The sequence below is a fragment of the Antedon mediterranea genome, chromosome 1 (assembly GCF_964355755.1).
Source record: "Antedon mediterranea chromosome 1, ecAntMedi1.1, whole genome shotgun sequence".
Lineage (NCBI taxonomy): Eukaryota > Metazoa > Echinodermata > Crinoidea > Comatulida > Antedonidae > Antedon > Antedon mediterranea.
In genome coordinates, this window is record NC_092670.1 from 30,001,923 (window position 1) to 30,020,749 (window position 18,827).

At 33.9% G+C, this 18,827-nt stretch overlaps 1 protein-coding gene and 1 non-coding gene across 3 annotated transcripts; both read left to right on the plus strand.

The window, feature by feature from the left end:
- The first annotated feature begins 576 nt into the window (after positions 1-576).
- Positions 577-18,505, plus strand: LOC140048820 (uncharacterized). 2 transcript variants are annotated; one of them, XM_072093618.1, is made up of 11 exons: positions 577-607; positions 981-1,049; positions 3,825-3,959; positions 4,528-4,596; positions 4,996-5,070; positions 6,650-6,721; positions 6,940-6,999; positions 11,189-11,361; positions 14,802-16,502; positions 17,035-17,141; positions 17,512-18,505. In XM_072093618.1, the coding sequence occupies exons 1-10, from the start codon at positions 597-599 to the stop codon at positions 17,133-17,135; spliced, it is 2,466 nt and encodes an 821-aa protein (XP_071949719.1). In that variant the 5' UTR covers positions 577-596; the 3' UTR covers positions 17,136-17,141; positions 17,512-18,505. The 2 variants fall into 2 exon arrangements, with proteins under 2 accessions (XP_071949719.1, XP_071949725.1); XM_072093624.1 differs by lacking the exon at positions 17,035-17,141.
- On the plus strand, positions 14,177-14,248 carry Trnad-guc (transfer RNA aspartic acid (anticodon GUC)). The gene has a single exon. It is a non-coding gene; the product is annotated as a tRNA-Asp (tRNA).
- Positions 18,506-18,827: the final 322 nt, after the last annotated feature.

Consider the following 18,827-nt stretch of genomic DNA (forward strand, 5'->3'; position numbering starts at 1 on the left):
AACACATACAAATAATACGATCCTCTTTAACTTATCTTGACATCTCCAAACCACCAACTAGTAAAATGGCTTTGTTTTCCGTCACAATGTCTTAGTTTTCCGTCAAAATACAGTTTATAAAACGATCAATACCATGGTCTTGCTGAATTACTTTTATAGTAAAAACCTAAACATAGTCAACCTGGCGAACTTCACACAAATGTTAAACTCCATACTTACTCAATACATAATGTTGAGTGGTAAAAATATTGTAAACTGGTTTGTCTCAGAAAATCATGTGTAGATAATACATTTAAATATATGTTTAGGTATTTGTATTGGTAGACAAAATGTTTGTCATGAAAAAAAATATTTAAGGATAAAAATATGTATGACAAAAACAAAACATCAACCTTACGTGGTATAAAATATGTTTATAAAACAACTGTAGCCGAATCATTTCCGAAATAAACTCGTCGACGTGTGAGATATAAAACTGCGAATACTACTTAAATTGGTATGGCAACTTGATCTTAAGGAATGTTGTTTCTTTCAGAAATCTTGAAAAAAATATCATTAGCTTTATACACAAGGACGCATTCGTTGAATTGGATAGAATGCATGTTCTGTGAGTACTGCTTATTAATATATTATGTACTGTATAATTAGGCCCTATAATTTTTGTTTCAAAACATTTCTAAAAGTTATATAATTCGCTATTTGATATCAATTTGAATATCAATTAGAGAAGAGAGTGTTATATACCAAATAATGTATATATAGGAATATAGTCTTTTCTTCTAAGCCTTATTCTGTGTGCAGATATAGCAGATTAAACAATAGGTAGCCTACGTCTATCGTTTCATTTCCATACTATGCAGGATGTGGTAGATGATTTGATAAACCGTATCATCATTATTTGTTGTAAACTTTTGCTTTACATAATGTTCAATAGTTGCTTGACAATGTATTCATGTCAATTTACACCGTACTTTACGCAGAACGCTTGCTTATAACAGACTGACGGAAATACCAATCGTACACGATTGCATGAACGGTACAGGTACATTGTGAGTGTTATATCTTATAATAATTTTAAACTTATCATGTCCTACTTATCCTCGCATTTGTTTTAACATGTTATGAATGAATAGGAACATGAGTAGGCTAATGCAGTACACAAATACAAATAATGTCAACCATGCGTTCTTGTGTAAGCAAGGGCCTAAATACATCCAAAGGCAAATTACTGAACACAATTACAATTATGTGAGCATTAGTGGTTGGATGTCAATGATACAAAAATACAAAAGATACAAAATAAAATAACCAAAAAGCTAAATCAAAACGATAAAGTAAAACAGGCAGAAAATTTGGCAGAGCTTTCAGGCATCACTAGCCTTTCATCTATGCAGATGAGAGTACTATATTAAGTAGAAACGCGCTGCTTATGCCTAAGTGGACTAGAATAATAATAATAAAAAAAAAATGGAAGCACAGGCTGGTAAATATAGGATGGAGAGATTAAGAGTAGAACACAACGAAGATAGAGATAAACAATTTAGGAATTGAGAATTAATAAGGAATAACAAATAAATATATTTAGGTATTCAATGGAATAATTTTACCGATCTGAGTATTTTCCTAATGTTATAAGTCAAAACAGGTTTGTGGTATAAGTAGTAATTCCCGGTGGTTGTCTGTCTGAGTTTTTTCACTTCATTTCACATCGTGGTCTATTGCAATAACTCTGAAAACTATATATTGTTCAATCTGTAATGTTTTGATAGCTGATCTGTGTTGTGTCATTCTCACAGAGAGTGTTTTTCTTTATTTCTCCGACGTACTGTTTACAACAAAAATTACAGTATATGATATGACAGTGTATTATATATTATATATATTTATCGTTTCAAATTAATTAATTAAATTTCAGTATATCACCGGGCGGTTTAGAATTAATGTTCTTTGCCTGATTTGTTTATATATATAAACGTATCTCTTCGGAGATCCCGCCTCGTGAATAAAACTACTGTAAGATGAGGGCGTATCAATTTGATCTCTAGTGCGCGTGCGTACAACTGAGGACTAGTGCTGTTCCGCCGTACCACGCCGAGAATGTTAAAGAGTCGCTATCCAATCGAGTTCAAACAATACCATGAAAGCCCAAGTGGTCTAATGGTTAGGACATCTGCATATCAAGCAGGCGGTCCTAGTTCGAGTCTCGGTTGGGGCGGATTTTTATCATTCTCACAGATTTCCTCATCTTTATCGTTTCAAATTAATTAATTAAATTTCAGTATATCACCGGGCGGTTTAAAATTAATGTTCTTTGCCTCTTGTGTTTATATAATATATTGCATTAGACCACGATGTCAAATGGAGCGACAAAACATTAGGAACATACTCCCAGATCGATAAAATTATTCCAATGCCTACCAAAATTTAAGTTTCAATATTAAGCGCCATTTAGGCTGTTTTTAGTCGCGTGGACGCGACTCTATAGTTCACTATGTCAGTCGGTCGATCTGTCTGTCTGTCGGTCAGTCGGTCCGGTATCACTATGCGTTTTATCGCTTTCTGACCTTATCTTGATATCAGTTTAATCTAGCTAAGTCAATTTTTCACAGTATATTCCTTATGGCCAGAAATCGATGTGGTTATGTTCTCACGGTGCGCAATAAAAAATTACGCGGTCTACGCACGATTTAACGAAATCACGTTTGTAATCATATCTTCACAACCATGAATCACAATTAAATAGAATTTGGTACTCATAAATTTCAGGGCATAAATAATCATATGGCAATACAATTACGTGCGTAGCGCATGTAACGCATGCGTACGTGCGCTTAAAATTTTCACAATTTTATTTGCGATGAAATAAGAGTACGTTTCAGGCAATTTTAAGCGTTTACAAAATTGCCATGAGTGCGCAGATTTTTGTGCGCGCACTGCGCGTTAAATATTGTTGAGCACTCTTTTTGCCCGATTTCTGTTTTCTTGACTTACTTTTCAACTCGAAATTACGTTATACGAGCACGTCAAAAGTGACAGGCTACGCACGTGTAAATTAAAAAAATATAAATGTTTTTAAACATTTCAACATTTTTAAACATGTTCAGTAATTTCGGTCAGTTGGTAGGTTTGTCGGTCGGTCGGTAAACACTAATGAGCACGCGACTGCAGCCATCTGTTTCCATTCCAAATTTATATCTCTACCAAGCTACCTTCTTTGTTTCCTACTCTTATTCAGTATCCAACCACTATTCACCACCCTGTCTCTTTTGTTGCTATTATTATTAATTGTAATTGTATAAGTATTTAAATTTGTATCCGTTTTTGTCGACAGGACCACAATGCAAAATAAGTATATTTCTACTTGATTGTGTATAATCTTGTATAAATATGCTGTTAAATAAATAAATTCTTTCACTTGCACTGATGAAGGGCTTGTGTTGCCGGAAAGCTCTGCTAACTTTCTGGCTGTTTTACTTTATCGTTTTGATTTAGCTTTTCGCTTTTTTTGTTTCTCTATTGAGATCCAGCCACTGATACCCACAGCATTGTCATTTTTTCAGTAATTTGCCTTTGGATTTATAATATATGTATAGTCTAATGTTATATACATTGATCATGTGGCGGAATTAACACTGATGAGGCACAAAACGAACCATTTAAGCAAGTAATTCAAAATCAATTTCAAAATTAGAAAACCCGGTATTCCTCAAATTATTATTTTAGTTAATTTCATCAGAACTAATGTGGTATCAGTATTTTATCAAACATATTACTGTTTTCTTTAATCAATGTAATTTCTTTATATATTGTAATGTATGTTTTAGAGATTTAAGCTGGAATAATCTGACATCGTTGGAAGACACGCAATTACCATCAGTTACAAACATACTTATCAACAAAAATCAAATTCAACGCATTTCAAAAACTGCATTTACTAATATGCCATCTCTTGAATCATTGTAAGTATACAACCGATACATATATAAAGAGAAAAAAGTAAAAAAAAAAGTAACTGGAAAAGTTTTAAAGAAACTGTTATACAAATAAAATGATCCTCCCCTAAAAATCCTATCCCCAGCTCTTTTGTTGCCTGCAAGTTACTGAATAAATGTTTATAAATACAACAACACTCTAAATGTGAACACGTTGTAGGAGCCGAGATCAACGACACCCCCTCCTCCCAAAAAACGTTTAAACTATTAAATCGTAATACCGTGTTATACCCTAGTTCAATATTTAATTATCGTAATGTTAAGATCTAACTCGGTTAAAATAATATCCGAAAATAAAGGAAAATCTACTAGCTTTGGTCAACATTTTAACAGCACACACTTTTATTTAACGAGAGGTCAAAACTATAACCTGGCTACAATTCCAGCACGCTGATAATTCACAACATTTTAGGATTCAGCCAAAAGTAGCTCTTTTCACAATAAAAATCTAATTACACAACACTATACAAAACACTTTTGCGTGTATTAGCGTGTTGTAATTTACCAGAGTAGACATCGATGTTTGATTTTGTAGACTACTTGTACACAACAACATTACATTTATCGAAGATGGAGCATTCAGTGAAACTAATCTTCGCTATCTGTAAGTATTTCTAGTTAAAACCATTGTTAACAATGCTGTCATTTTATATATATTGTATTATTTCTTTGACTGTTGATTGTAAATACTTTACCCTATTTGACAGCCTATTCTCTCGGCATTGCTCGCTGGGCACCTGAAGGACTGTGGCGGAGTAAATGTGTATTCCCGCCACCTGTGTGTATTGTGTATTTTGCCACTTCGGAAGGTATTCAGGATGGTGATAGCGATGAATGCGGATGGGATCTCTCGGAGACTACAGTAAACCAGTTTCTCTTCAAATAAGCACGCTTCCTGTGTTGGACATTGTTTATTGTTGCTAGACATAAAGCTGTTATTATTATTTTTCTAAAACAAAACAATCACATGAAACTTTAATGTTTATAACAATTTGCTTCATAGATTTCTTTATGGTAATGGAATGACAAACCTTTCATATGGAACATTACAAACCAAAGGCACGACACTGGAATACATGTGAGACTGATCTAATTTTAATTTTAGTATCTAATAGTATCCGATTGTGTTGTCACACCCGATTCTCGGTATTGTATCTTATTTATACAGTTATTCTAGTAGTCGATGGATGGGATTTAGCTAAAAAATACAATTTTTGGACTTATTTGTAAGAAAAGGTTTGATGAAATGTCTCCTTTGGACCCTATCAAACATATTTATTATCACCATCATAATGGTTTTCGACACAGGGAAGTAGCTTGATTTGCATAATCAAATATGGCGGCAATTTTTACTTTATTCACTCTATATTTTGAAAACCGCTAGTCACAGATACTTAATTATGGTGCCAACAACTTTTATGTTTTTATATTCACTGTAATGAAAAAGTTTGTCCAAAAACGAATGGAAGTGCTATTTCTGAACATTATTGACCTTTGAACTTATCCTAATTCAACAACAACTAATCGGAGAGATACTATATATTTAGATCCAGTCTAATGGCATGTTTTTGCAAAAAAATGGCGGATTCTAACATTATTGACCTTTGACCTTGATTTATCATATCTTAGTAACCACTATTTGGAGAGACACTAAATATGGTTCAAACTGTTCAGAAACTACACAATTATATTTAGGTTAATGACATGTTTTTGCAAAAATTCTAACATTATTGACATTTGAACTTAAACATAGCATAAATTTGAAAATTTTGTACATATGAAATTATTTTTCGTATCCGGAAAAATACCACCCTGACAACTACCCCCCTATTTTGTTTAATAATGTCACATTGTATGGTTAATAACCTTTGAAATATGTTTGAAATGTAGTAGGCCTATAGAATTTCTGATCAGTGTTGATTAAATTTCCCTATTAGACTAAATGCATACCTTCAGAACATTTTGAGACCAACATTTACTTACTGTGACCAGTTGTTGCCGATATACAAGCACATATTTGTGTTTGTTATATATATAGACATTGACCCTGACCTTTGTACTATTTTTCAAAATTTAAGACCAAATTCAAGTGTTTACGACCAGTAGTTACGGAGATACATACATGCCCTGGATTGTGGGTCAAATGTCACAGAAATGGCCTTTCCAGTCATTTTGACTAAAATTTCCCATTAGACCGAATATGAATGTATATACCTTCTGATCGATTTCAGACCAAAATTACTTTGCTGACCAGTGGTTGTCAAAATTAAGGAGGCTCTTGGTCTTATAGCCTTTGACGTTGACCTTTTGACCTTTCACCACTGAAGTCAAATTCTCTGGACTTCAAAGAACATACGAATATTGGTCTAGCTACTAGAGTAACATAAGTACACATACATATACGTATCATAACGTAACAATTGACCTTACCTTACATGATACAGGCACATATTTTGTATATAATGTTGTTTGTTTTGTGTGTAGATGAAGCACTGATAATCGGGTAATAATTTAGAGTTTAAAATATAATAATTCATGATAATTGTAGTTATTTACTTCGCTCAGCATTGTTCAACTCATATTTATTTAGTAAGAATTCAACTAATGAGGCTGATCCGAATATAAATAGTAAGCCTTTTAATTTGTTTTTCCTTCAGATATTTATTTGACAATTCGATAGAAGAAATCGGAAAAAATGCTCTATCACATATGGTAGAAAATGGAACCATGTATGCAAAGTAGAACACTAATTGTAGAGTATTAGTTAAGAAACAAATATAATACTGATAATAGTGTAATTATAATCTTCTTTAATCCCTACAACAATTTTGTATTTACATTGTCTGACATTATCTTACTATATTCACTATAATTAAACTCTACTTTTTATTCGTTTATTTTACTAAATAATAATACTATAATAATTATATGTATATTTATTTCATAGATACCTTAGTTGTGGTGGACTTCGATCGATTCCCTCGAACATTAGGAAATATATTAACATGTAAATTACTTTAAATTTTAATACTTCTATACAATAGTTAAAATGTATGCACATTGTTCAGTTAAAGCACCATAAGTGAGTGCTCCGACATATGATACATAATATAGGCCTATAGTTCGAATCTTAGTTTGGGCGGCTTTTTCTTATTATAGATTTATCCATCTTTATCGTTTCTAAAATAATTAGTATTATATATAAATTGTCTTTCTTGTTGTCACGTTTATTTATGGTGACACTGGGACGCCTTTCTCATTTCATCGTCACGCCCATTTCCCCATTAATAAATATTTTGTTGAAAATGTATTACTAAACTTAAACTGTTATTCGTAGCCTATCCGTTAAGGCCCATTTACAATAATTAATACTACTTTTGTCTGAAAACAAGAATATCATAGAAACTAAACATACAAGTACACGAGGTAACAGAAAATAAATAATTGCAGGTGAATAAATGTACAAATAATAATAATAATAATAATTTGATTTGATTTGATCACTTTATTTCAGAATAAATATTCCATATAATTATACTATAGACTAGGCTATTAATGAGGTAGGTGCCACCCGGAGAGGTAGAAATTCTCATATGACTTTTCGAGACCAGTTTTTTCTGGGGAATCCAAATATATTGGGTAAACGGGCTGTAACCTGAGAACTTTCGCGTGAGGGTGCTTTTTTTCAAAATGGCTGCCAGTTACAGTAGACTATGATATCTTGGCAACCACTGGTCATAGAGAGTTACTTATGGTGTCAAATTGTTCGGAATGTACATGTTCCTATTTGATGTAATAGAACATTTTGTCCGAAAATGGCCGGAAATACCTCAATTGATCTTTGACCCAATATCTAACAGATATCATATCTCCGTAACTACTCGACACAGAAAGTTGTAATTGGTGTCAAACTGTCCAGAATATAGATGTTTATATTCAAACTAATAGAACATTATCCGTAAAAATGACCAGAAATAACTTTACTGACCTTTGACCCAAAATGCAAGACATTTCTCCTATCTGATCACGTTTAGTAATATCTTGTCAATTAATTCATTTTGTGCCAATTGGAGGTTGACATTCTCATATTATTTTCTGGACCAGTTTTTTATGTGCAATCCGAATATATGAGACAAATAAGCCATAACAAGGCCAAGAATTTAATTCTTTTACTACATACATGCTTCCCTTTAGTGTTTATGTCTGTATGTCGTGTATTAATCTTCAAGATCGCTCACATCACTGCAATCTGAAAAGTCTTCATATTCATTATGTGTAAACAGTTCCTGGACATCCGCGGGCATCACTGTCTCAATCCATTTAGGCTCCATTTGTTCATTCCATCCATTGTGTGTACTGTTGTTGACAAAATCATTGACGTCTGCTGATTGCCATTCTTTAGCAATGAAGTTTGCTCTAAGTATATGAAACTCAAGGGTCTGCTGACATGGTGGCAGTAATGATATATCTGTAATCTTGTTGTGTCTGGGAAACTTTCTGTTGAAGATATCATATCTTGCTTGATTTACACTTTTCCCCTTCACTCCATACAATAGTGAAACATACTCTTCAAGTTCCTCATACAACTCTTTTGATGGAACAGCTGACACTCCAAGGTTGCAGAATGTGTCAACAAATTTTGCTTTTGATTTCAGAAGCTTCCAGCAGGTACGTTTTCCTTTCCGAAAGAAAGCGGAGTTATAATCGTTACCTGTAAAAGCATGGAATCAAATAAGGGATGATTTCTGCGCTTTTGTTAAATCAATGTCACTCAATTTCAGTACCTTTCGGTATTTCCCAGTGTTTGTATCAATAATTACCCTCTGCCCATCATCTATGAAATGAGATAGTGCAATGACTGGAATATCAATGTCTCCAGAATGGGAACGAATTATTGCTACGCCTTGATTGTTAGGATGACTTTCGTGTCGGCTTCTTCTTGGCTACTATTACTATAAGCTCCGGAACCAATACAACATCTCTGTTAGTAACGTAGATGCATTCTTTGTACTATGAAAAGTAGATAACATCACTCCTCATATCTGTTAGAATGCTTTCTTTCTTTGACACTAGTACACATCGAATAAGCTCAATTAATCTGGTCTTGTTCTCGCCGTTGGCAAGGAAATTGTTGAAATCACGGGGCAACTTTGATATTGTTGAGCTTACAATTACTTTTGGTGCAATGCCGCGTCTGTTTCTCTCAACAGACTTAATGCTTTTTGGCAAGTATGCATCGGCAACAATATCAACACGCTTGTATCCTTTATGGATGCTGTTGAAAACCTTTGCTGCAAGATCCTCGTACGTATCAGGGTAAGATGTAAATGTTCTGATTAATGCCATCAAGTCAACAACATAGGCAATGACAGTAGCCTTTGCTGGCAGTGCTCGACCAGGATCCATAACATCTGTTGAACTTTTTTCGATGAGAATTTCCATTAGGACACTTTTCTGAGTTGTTCGTCTTGTCCCATCTGCATTAGCCAGGCTTAGCGGGACAGAGGTAAGTGGATACTCGAAGGCTTTCTTAAAGTCAATTATTCTACCTTGCTTTGTTGAGGTGGCAAGAAGCTTCCCTAAAACATCCCGATTAGCTTCTATTACTTTTACTTTCCCATTTGCCTTGATTTCGAGTTTCTTCCCACTATTCGAAAATAAAGTGAGCTTGTTGCGCTTAATAGGGTCATGGAATTTCAATTTAGTTGACTCAAGCCTTTCCTTTACAAAGCTTTCATGGACTGACTTGCCATTTGACAGGACTTTAAATATTCCGTCCGCAATATTTTTGTTCACTGGCGCTCCAGAACTAAGATTGTACAATTCATCTCTATTTAAAATGGGGTCAAATGGGTTGACATATTCTGTTGTCAAAACATAAATCAATTTCTGCACCTTGTCTTCAGATGAGATGATACGTGAAGGTCGTACTTGCTTGTATACATATCCATCAGGCTCACTATTGGAGTAGGTACGTAAATAAGCAGTATTTTCTGTGTAAATCAAGCAAGATATGATATCTTCAACAGAAAGATTACAGATATATCATTACTGCCACCATGTCAGCAGACCCTTGAGTTTCATACTTAGAGCAAACTTCATTGCTAAAGAATGGCAATCAGCAGACGTCAATGATTTTGTCAACAACAGTAGGCCTACACACAATGGATGGAATGAACAAATGGAGCCTAAATGGATTGAGACAGTGATGCCCGCGGATGTCCAGGAACTGTTTACACATAATGAATATGAAGACTTTTCAGATTGCAGTGATGTGAGCGATCTTGAAGATTAATACACGACATACAGACTGAAACACTAAGGGAAGCATGTATGTAGTAAAAGAATTAAATTCTTGGCCTTGTTATGGCTTATTAATCTCATATATTCGGATTGCACATGAAAAACTGGTCCAGAAAATAATATGAGAATGTCAACCTCCAATTGGCACAAAATGAATTAATTGACAAGATATTACTAAATGTGATCAGATAGGAGAAATGTCTTGCATTTTGGGTCAAAGGTCAGTAACGTTATTTCCGGTCATTTTTACAGATAATGTTCTATTAGTTTGAATATAAACATCTATATTCTGGACAGTTTGACACCAATTACAACTTTCTGTGTCGAGTAGTTACGGAGATATGATATCTGTTGGATATTGGGTCAAAGGTCAATAGAGGCATTTCCGGCCATTTTCGGACAAAATGTGCTATTTACATCAAATAGGAACATGTACATTCCGAACAATTTGACACCATAAGTAACTCTCTATGACCAGTGGTTGCCAAGATATCATAGTCTACTGTAACTGGTGGCCATTTTGAAAAAAGCGCCCTCACGCGAAAGTTCTCAGGTTACAGCCCATTTACCCAATATATTTGGATTCCCCAGAAAAAACTGGTCTAGAAAAGTCATATGAGAATTTCTACCTCTCCGGGTGGCACCTACCTCATTCATAGCCTAGTCTATATATACAACAACAAATAATACAAAACCGGAAAATCAAAATAAAATAGTTTTTCCCACTTAGTGTAAATATTTTATCCCACTTAGTGTAAATATTTTTGCGGCCTAAACTGAAAAAAAAAAAATAATAATAATAATAATAACATATAAACAAGAATACTTGATTGAGGAGTAGATAATATAATTTGATGCATTTATAATTGTATTGTATTGTTAATTTTCAATAGTATTTGTGTTCAAGAAGGTACACCAATCGATATATTGATTGACGAGGAAATGTTAAGGCATCTTAGGAAAGAAATTGGTTTGACATGTAATTTATCAACTCGAACATGCAGCCCGTGCAAAGAAGGGACATACCTGTTATTTGGAAATTCAAAATGTGAAAAGTGCCCACCTGGTAATGTATTAAGTATATTTTTTAAGTGTATTAAATAATAAAGCAACGGGATACTTATTTTTTTCCATTTATTTTGACAGTAACATATTGCAATATTTATTTCTAATAATAAACTAATAATCTTTAGTTTGTGAGATTTTTTTGCGAATGATGATCGATATATTATATATATATATATATATATATATATATTTATATCAATCCAAAGGCAAATTACTGAAAAAAATGACAATGCTGTGGGTATCAGTGGCTGGATCTCAATGGAGATACAAAAATAAAAAGCGAAAAGCTAAATCAAAACGATAAAGTAAACAGCCAGAAAAGTTAGCAGATATATTTATCGTTTCAGATTAATTAATTAAATTTCAGTATATCACCGGGCGGTTTAGAATGACTGTTCTTTGCCTAATTTGTTTATAGCTATATATAAATTATGGTTAATTCTGACATAGGTGAGCACAATGCAAAAACTTCGGTACAAATCTCCGCCTTAAATACCTACCTTATCTATCTGAGATGTACCACGAAACGTAGATTTGATAACATTAGTGTTCAGAGCGACGCTATTGTTCCATATTTCTATCTTAGGAAGATATTATAAAGAGTTTTTTAATACAATTTATGATTTCAACATTAGATTTTCATTAGTAGGACTGGAGTTTAAGTTGGCCATTAATCATAGCCATTTCAGTTTTTTGTAAATATACGCCATAAAGAATCAGAATATATTGTGGGGAATAGTATTATAAAATTACATAGAGAGATTTGATGATAAGACATTTTTCGAGTGAAATCCCGATAGCTGAGTTTTATTGAGTAAGCTTGCAGAGGAATAACTGTAGGCTATCTTCCTGTGTCCCGTTAGGACCGAGATGTCTGCCCATGTTGCAAGCCGTACCATAATGTCTTCTTTCTGGGCCCACTCTGTCACGGCAGTTAGTTTCAAAAGATGATTAAATTAAATAATGTATTAATAATTATTAGGATGGTATTCATTTGAATAAACGCCTCTCCAATAAAACATCACTTTGAATAATAACCCCCCCCCCCCCCAACCCAACTATCTAATAAACATCCATCCACATATTTATAACAACACAATTATACGGTACTATTTGTAGTAGAATTCACCGCACTGTTATCTACAATTTACCAAGCATTTGTTATTCTTTTTTAGCACTTTTCATATCTATTAGAGGATTTCATTTGATTATAAATGTTACCATATTTAATTAAAACTACAAAATTTAACATATATCCCTCGAATAAGCACCTCCCTCAAATGACCTCCGCCTCCCAAAAGGGCCCTACCAAACAATAAAAACTGTACTTTAAAATGTTATTAATCATCTAAAACACTGTGAAACAAAGTAGTTTAGTTTTACGAATGTCAAAAGCATTTTCAATTGGTAACCGACAGAAAACGTATAAGGAGAACATTATCATTCCGAAAACCATCGTCTACACTAGAGGGGGAGCGCCGTACCACGCCGAGAATGTTAAGGAGTCGCTATCCAATCGAGTTTGAACAATACCATGAAAGCCCCAGTGGTCTAATGGTTAGGCAACTGCATGTCAAGCAGACGGTCTGAGTTTTGACGAAGGAGGGTTAAAAATTCCCCATATTAAGAGTTACTGTACATCTCAAATCTCAAATCATGTTGGGTGAAAAGATATCTTGATGGAAATCAATCCAAGTGGAAAGTGTTACAGCACAGCAGGCAAAGAACATTAATTCTAAACAACCCAGTGATATACTGAAATTTAATTAATTAATTTGAAACGATAAAGATGAGGAAATCTGTGAGAATGAGAAAAAGTCGCCCCAACCGAGACTCGAACTCGGACCGTCTGCTTGACATGCAGTTGCCCTAACCAATAGACCACTGGGTCTTTCATGGTATTGTTCAAACTCGATTGGATAGCGACTCTTTAACATTCTCGGCGTGGTACGGCGGAACAGCACTAGTCCTCAGTTGTACGCACGCGCAACAGAGATCAAATTGATACACCCTCATCTTTCAGTGTTTATTCACGAGGCGGGATCTCCGAAGAGATACTTTTATATATGTAAACACAGTAGGCAAAGAATATTAATTCTAAACTGCCCGGTGATATACTGAAATTTAATTAATTAATTTGAAACGATAAAGATGAGGAAATCTGTGAGAATGAGAAAAAGTCGCCCCAACCGAGACTCGAACTCGGACCGTTTGCTTGACATGCAGATGCCCTCTGGGGCTTTCATGGTATTATTCAAACTCGATTGAATAGCGACTCTTTAACATTCTCGGCGTGGTACGGCGGAACAGCACTAGTCCTCAATTGTACGCACGCGCACCAGAGATCAAATTGATACACCCTCATCTTTTACAGCATTTTTATTCACCAAGCGGGATCTCCGAAGATATACTTTTATATATATAAGCACATCAGGCTAAGGACATCAATTCTAAACCGCCCGGTGATATACTGAAATTTAATTAATTATGTTGAAACGATAAAGATGAGGAAATCTGTGAGAATGAGAAAAAGTCGCCCCAGCCGAGACTCGAACTCGGACCGCCTGCTTGATATGCAGCTGTCCTAACCAATAGACCACTGGGGCTTTCATGGTATTGTTCAAACTCGATTGGATAGCGACTCTTTAACACTCTCGGCGTGGTATGGTGGAACAGCACTAGTCCTCAGTTGTACGCACGCGCACCAGATATCAAATTGATACGCCCTCATCTTTCAGTATTTTTATTCACGAGGCGGGATCGTCGAAGAGATTCTTTTTATATATATAATGAGTTTGAACAATACCATGAAAGCCCCAGTGGTCTAATGGTTAGGACATCTGCATGTCAAGCAGACGGTCCGAGTTCGAGTCTCGGTTGGGGCGAATTTTTCTCATTCTCACAGATTTCCTCATCTTTATAGTTTCAAATTAATTAATTGAATTTCAGTATAACACCGGGCGGTTTAGAATTAATGTTCTTTGCCTGATGTGTTTATAGCGACTCTTTAACATTCTCGGCGTTATGTAGTTATAACAATGCAATGTGTTAGTAATAAGGAAGGGAAGCAAAGACATTAATATTTATTTTAAAAGACAAAATCTCAATGCAATGCAATAAATAAGGTAGGCCTATTACATTACAAGTTTTTTAAGTATCAAAACCTACTTTTTAAAAGTACTATTAATATACTTTATTTATGAACATTAATGGATGATTTAACTAAGCAACCTATCATGTAAATAGGCTGGAATAGGCTATCTTTCACCATTACGTGAGTTGTTCATGTTAACTGTACTATAAATCATGGGTAAATACAACAAAAACTGTTATTCACTTCATTCAGTGTTAAACAGAACAATACATTAAAAAAATAATACTGTATGCTGGAAAAAATTTGCTGCAAAACCTTGTTACTGTACATTGATTTGTTTATAGGTGGATTCTATCAAGATAGACGAGGAGTTAGTGAAATGAGTGGTTTTAGAGAATCCTGTCAGCAATGTCCGATTGGAAGTTTCTCACATAATGCAGGAGCGGCATCCATTGTAGATTGTCAGACGTGTCCATCTGGAACTAAAACCAATACATATGCGAATCTAAATGCTTGCTATTGCCTTGACAATTTCCATAGAACTGATAGATTTGGTCCATGCTCGTCCTGTCAAGAAGGAGTAAGCTGTACAGGAGGATATCAGAATATAGCAAAAGGTTACTGGTGGTCATGGGAGTTCAAAGAAAATTGTAGTGTAGTTGAAGAACAAAACAAAACCCCATGTTTATCTGAATACAGAGCATTTATAACTAAACTACAAACTGACACATTTCTAATTGATAACCCAAACGAACTAAAAGATGCTGTATACAAAGGTCCGTTACCAAAAGTATATCCGTGTCCATTTGGAGAAAAGAGTTGTAATATTGGACGGAATTTGAATAACAGCTGTGCCGAAGGATACACAGGTTGGCTTTGTGCAGCATGTTCTAATGGATATTATGAGCTATTTAACGAATGCTATAAATGTCATGAGCCCGCTGTAACTGTAATTATATCGGTTAGTGTTGCCTTGGCAATAGTTGGAGTGCTTTTCTTTTTATGGAGGATGCAGCAAAGACTCACGGAAAACCGACACATCAAGGTAGATTCATTTCTGACATATTTGAAAATTGCTATTAATTTTTATCAGGTCTTAGGAATTCTATCAGAAGTAACGGAAATTCATTGGCCTAAAAACTTCGAGTATGCCGGCCAAATAATTCAATATTTTGACGTCATAAAATACATAAATATGTTAAGTCCAAGATGTTTACACGAAACTTGGAACGCATATTCCTCGCTTCATATTGCAATGGCTACGCCTCTTGTTATAGTGACAATTATGTCAATCATTTATGTTAGTTTATACATCTGGAATAAGTACCATGGAATAGTAACTGAGAGCCGCGTACGTAAAAAATGTATAATTTTATCAATGTTGCTTCTTTACCTTACGTATGCAAACACATGTGCAGATATTATGGCGGTGGGACCATGGTCCATTCGTGTATTCAACGTTACATTAAATGGTGTAGTAAAAAAATCAGTACTAACATCAGACTACTCAATTGATCTTGATAAAAATGGTGGATCCACATATCAAATTAACAAAACACTTGTTTACGTTGGTTTAACATACATCATTGGTTTTCCATTGGTTATAGTTCTTATGTTATACTATTATCATGTACGTTGTTATCAGCATAACGAAACCCACGAAAACGGATGGATGATTGGTGTGCAGTTCTTTTGTGGACAATATAAACATACATTTTGGTTTTGGGAATCATTTGAGCTGTACAACAAGGCTATATTGGCATTAATTGCAAACTTGAGAGACGACGTGTCTTCAAGCCTGTCTTACTCTCTGTTTGTTACGGTAATTTATATTGTATTACATTTATACCTTGAGCCAATGAAGGAGAAATCTGAACAGAGATTCCAACAATTGACACTTACCTTCATAGTTGTAAACTTATCTATTGGAGCGATTGTAAACTTGGACCAGACTGGCAATGGAGATGATGTCATCGAATTACTTCACAAGATTACTCCAATAATTCTACTTATGCTGAATGTGTCGATCATGTTTGTCGTAATCGGTAAGATATATTATATAACATATTTCAATTTATTCAAAATAACCTCCATAAATGGAGAGATGCATTGAAATCACAAAAACCCCCAAAAATAATATACACAAACAAGAGGAAATAATTCAAAGGTTAAAACGTCTTCACTGTCTAAGAGGTTTAGATAATTTTGATGGTTACAATTTTAAAGTGTAGATTCTTTTTTCGAGTACATTTCTAACTGTGTCACAGACTCCGTGGTGATTACAATCATTACATTTTAGTTGTCTCACATCTTTACGATATTGATTATCAATTTTATAAGTTGACAGGCAGACATTTTTTTAAACTTGCACTAATCTAAAGGATAAGTTTCATTGTTGTTTAGATGCTCGTTAGTATTTTAATTTTACACACTGAAAAATGTTATGCGTGTACATACAGATTAAAATCCAAACTTTTGCTTGATAATAATTGTATATTGAAAAGCGATAGTTAATATTTCATCAAAAATCAATGAATTTGAGTACTGTTTATCAACCAATGCATTTCTTAATTTTAGTTCATTTTGTGAAGAAAGTTAAAAATGAGTGTTATCGCCACGAAGAACCCATAAGACTCCTTGAAATTAATAATGTAGACTCGGATGAAGACGCGGATTGATAAAATGTAGGCCTTTTTCTATTTTATACACTTTACAAAATTATAAATAACGGGTATCTGAAATTAAACATAGTAGTAGGAATAAAATATTAAAACTTACCAGTTGTTTTTTATGCTACTGTTAATTTTAAAGTTTCTACTCTACTGTCCTGTCTAATAATTTAATATATATTTTAAAATTAATCTGGTGTGTCTGTCATACCAACCTTTCTGGTTTCCTGAGATTCCCTTTTATCATTTTCTTTATTCGAAACATTGTTAATATAATTACTTTTATATTATCTTTTGGTGAATACACGTATTTGTACGTATGTACATACATTTGCAATCGAAGACAAAAATCAAATGTTGTTATTATTTTTTATGTTTTTATTAGTTCATTTTTGACGCTGAGTGTGTCCAAGCAACGTTTGAGGATTGAGAGAACTAAGAAAAGCATAAACGATAGCTTTAAAATGTGTGAATATTAGCGGTCCGATTAAGTCTACCATCATCATCGTTATGTAAACTCAACGCAACTCAACGTCAACTGAAACACAGGCTCTGTAAAGAAGTATAACTATCTGAAATCTCGAGAAATCATAGGTGACTTTAATCTTTGAGTTTGTGAATTTATAGAACACGTAAATTGTATAAACTAAATACTCACTAGATGGTTGTTGGAATTACAGTAAACCAGAATATTATCTGTAAAACCTTTGTAAAATACTATTATTACTAGTAAAATTACTAAATATTGAACCCTTAATGGTTAAGTAAATAGGTATATACAAATTAAAAAAACATTATTTATGTTATACACATTTTGATAAATACGGGATTTTAAAGTTAGTGGTATATGTTAATAAATACATTGTAACTGTAATATAAGTGTATGTCTAAATTGTATATATCCGAGGATGAGGGCGTATCAATTTGATCTCTGTTGCGCGTGCGTACAACTGAGGACTAGTGCTGTTCCGCCGTACCACGCCGAGAATGTTAAAGAGTCGTTATCCAATCGAGTTCGAACAATACCATGAAAGCCCCAGTGGTCTAATGGTTAGGACATCTGCATATCAAGCAGGCGGTCCGAGTTCAAGTCTCGTTTGGGGCGACTTTTTCTCATTCTCACAGATTTCCTCATCTTTGTCGTTTCAAATTAATTAATTAAATTTCAGTATATCACCGGGCGGTTTAGAATTACTGTTCTTTGCCTCTTTTCTGGCTGTTTACTTTATCGTTTTGATTTAGCTTTTCGCTTTTTATTTTTGTATCTCCATTGAGATCCAGCCACTGATACCCACAGCATTGTCATTTTTTTCAGTAATTTGCCTTTGGATTTATATATATATATATATATAAATTATACTGTAAATTATAGAAACAGTGCTCATATTCAGAACATGATCTCATAATCGCGTCGAGCATAGCTCATTGTATGAAAAAATGTCAACTTTCGCCAATGAGCTATGCTCGACGCGACTATGAGATCATGTTCCGAATATGAGCACTGTTTCTATAATTTACAGTATGATTTATATATAATTTACACAGTGCTACGCAACATCATTGATTTATATATATATATATATAGATATATAATATTTTTGTATTTGTAATAAACAAAATTGATTATCATAGTTATTCTTAATTCGCTTAGTACAACTAATTAAATATAGTATACATTGAAATCTTTAAACATTGAGAAAT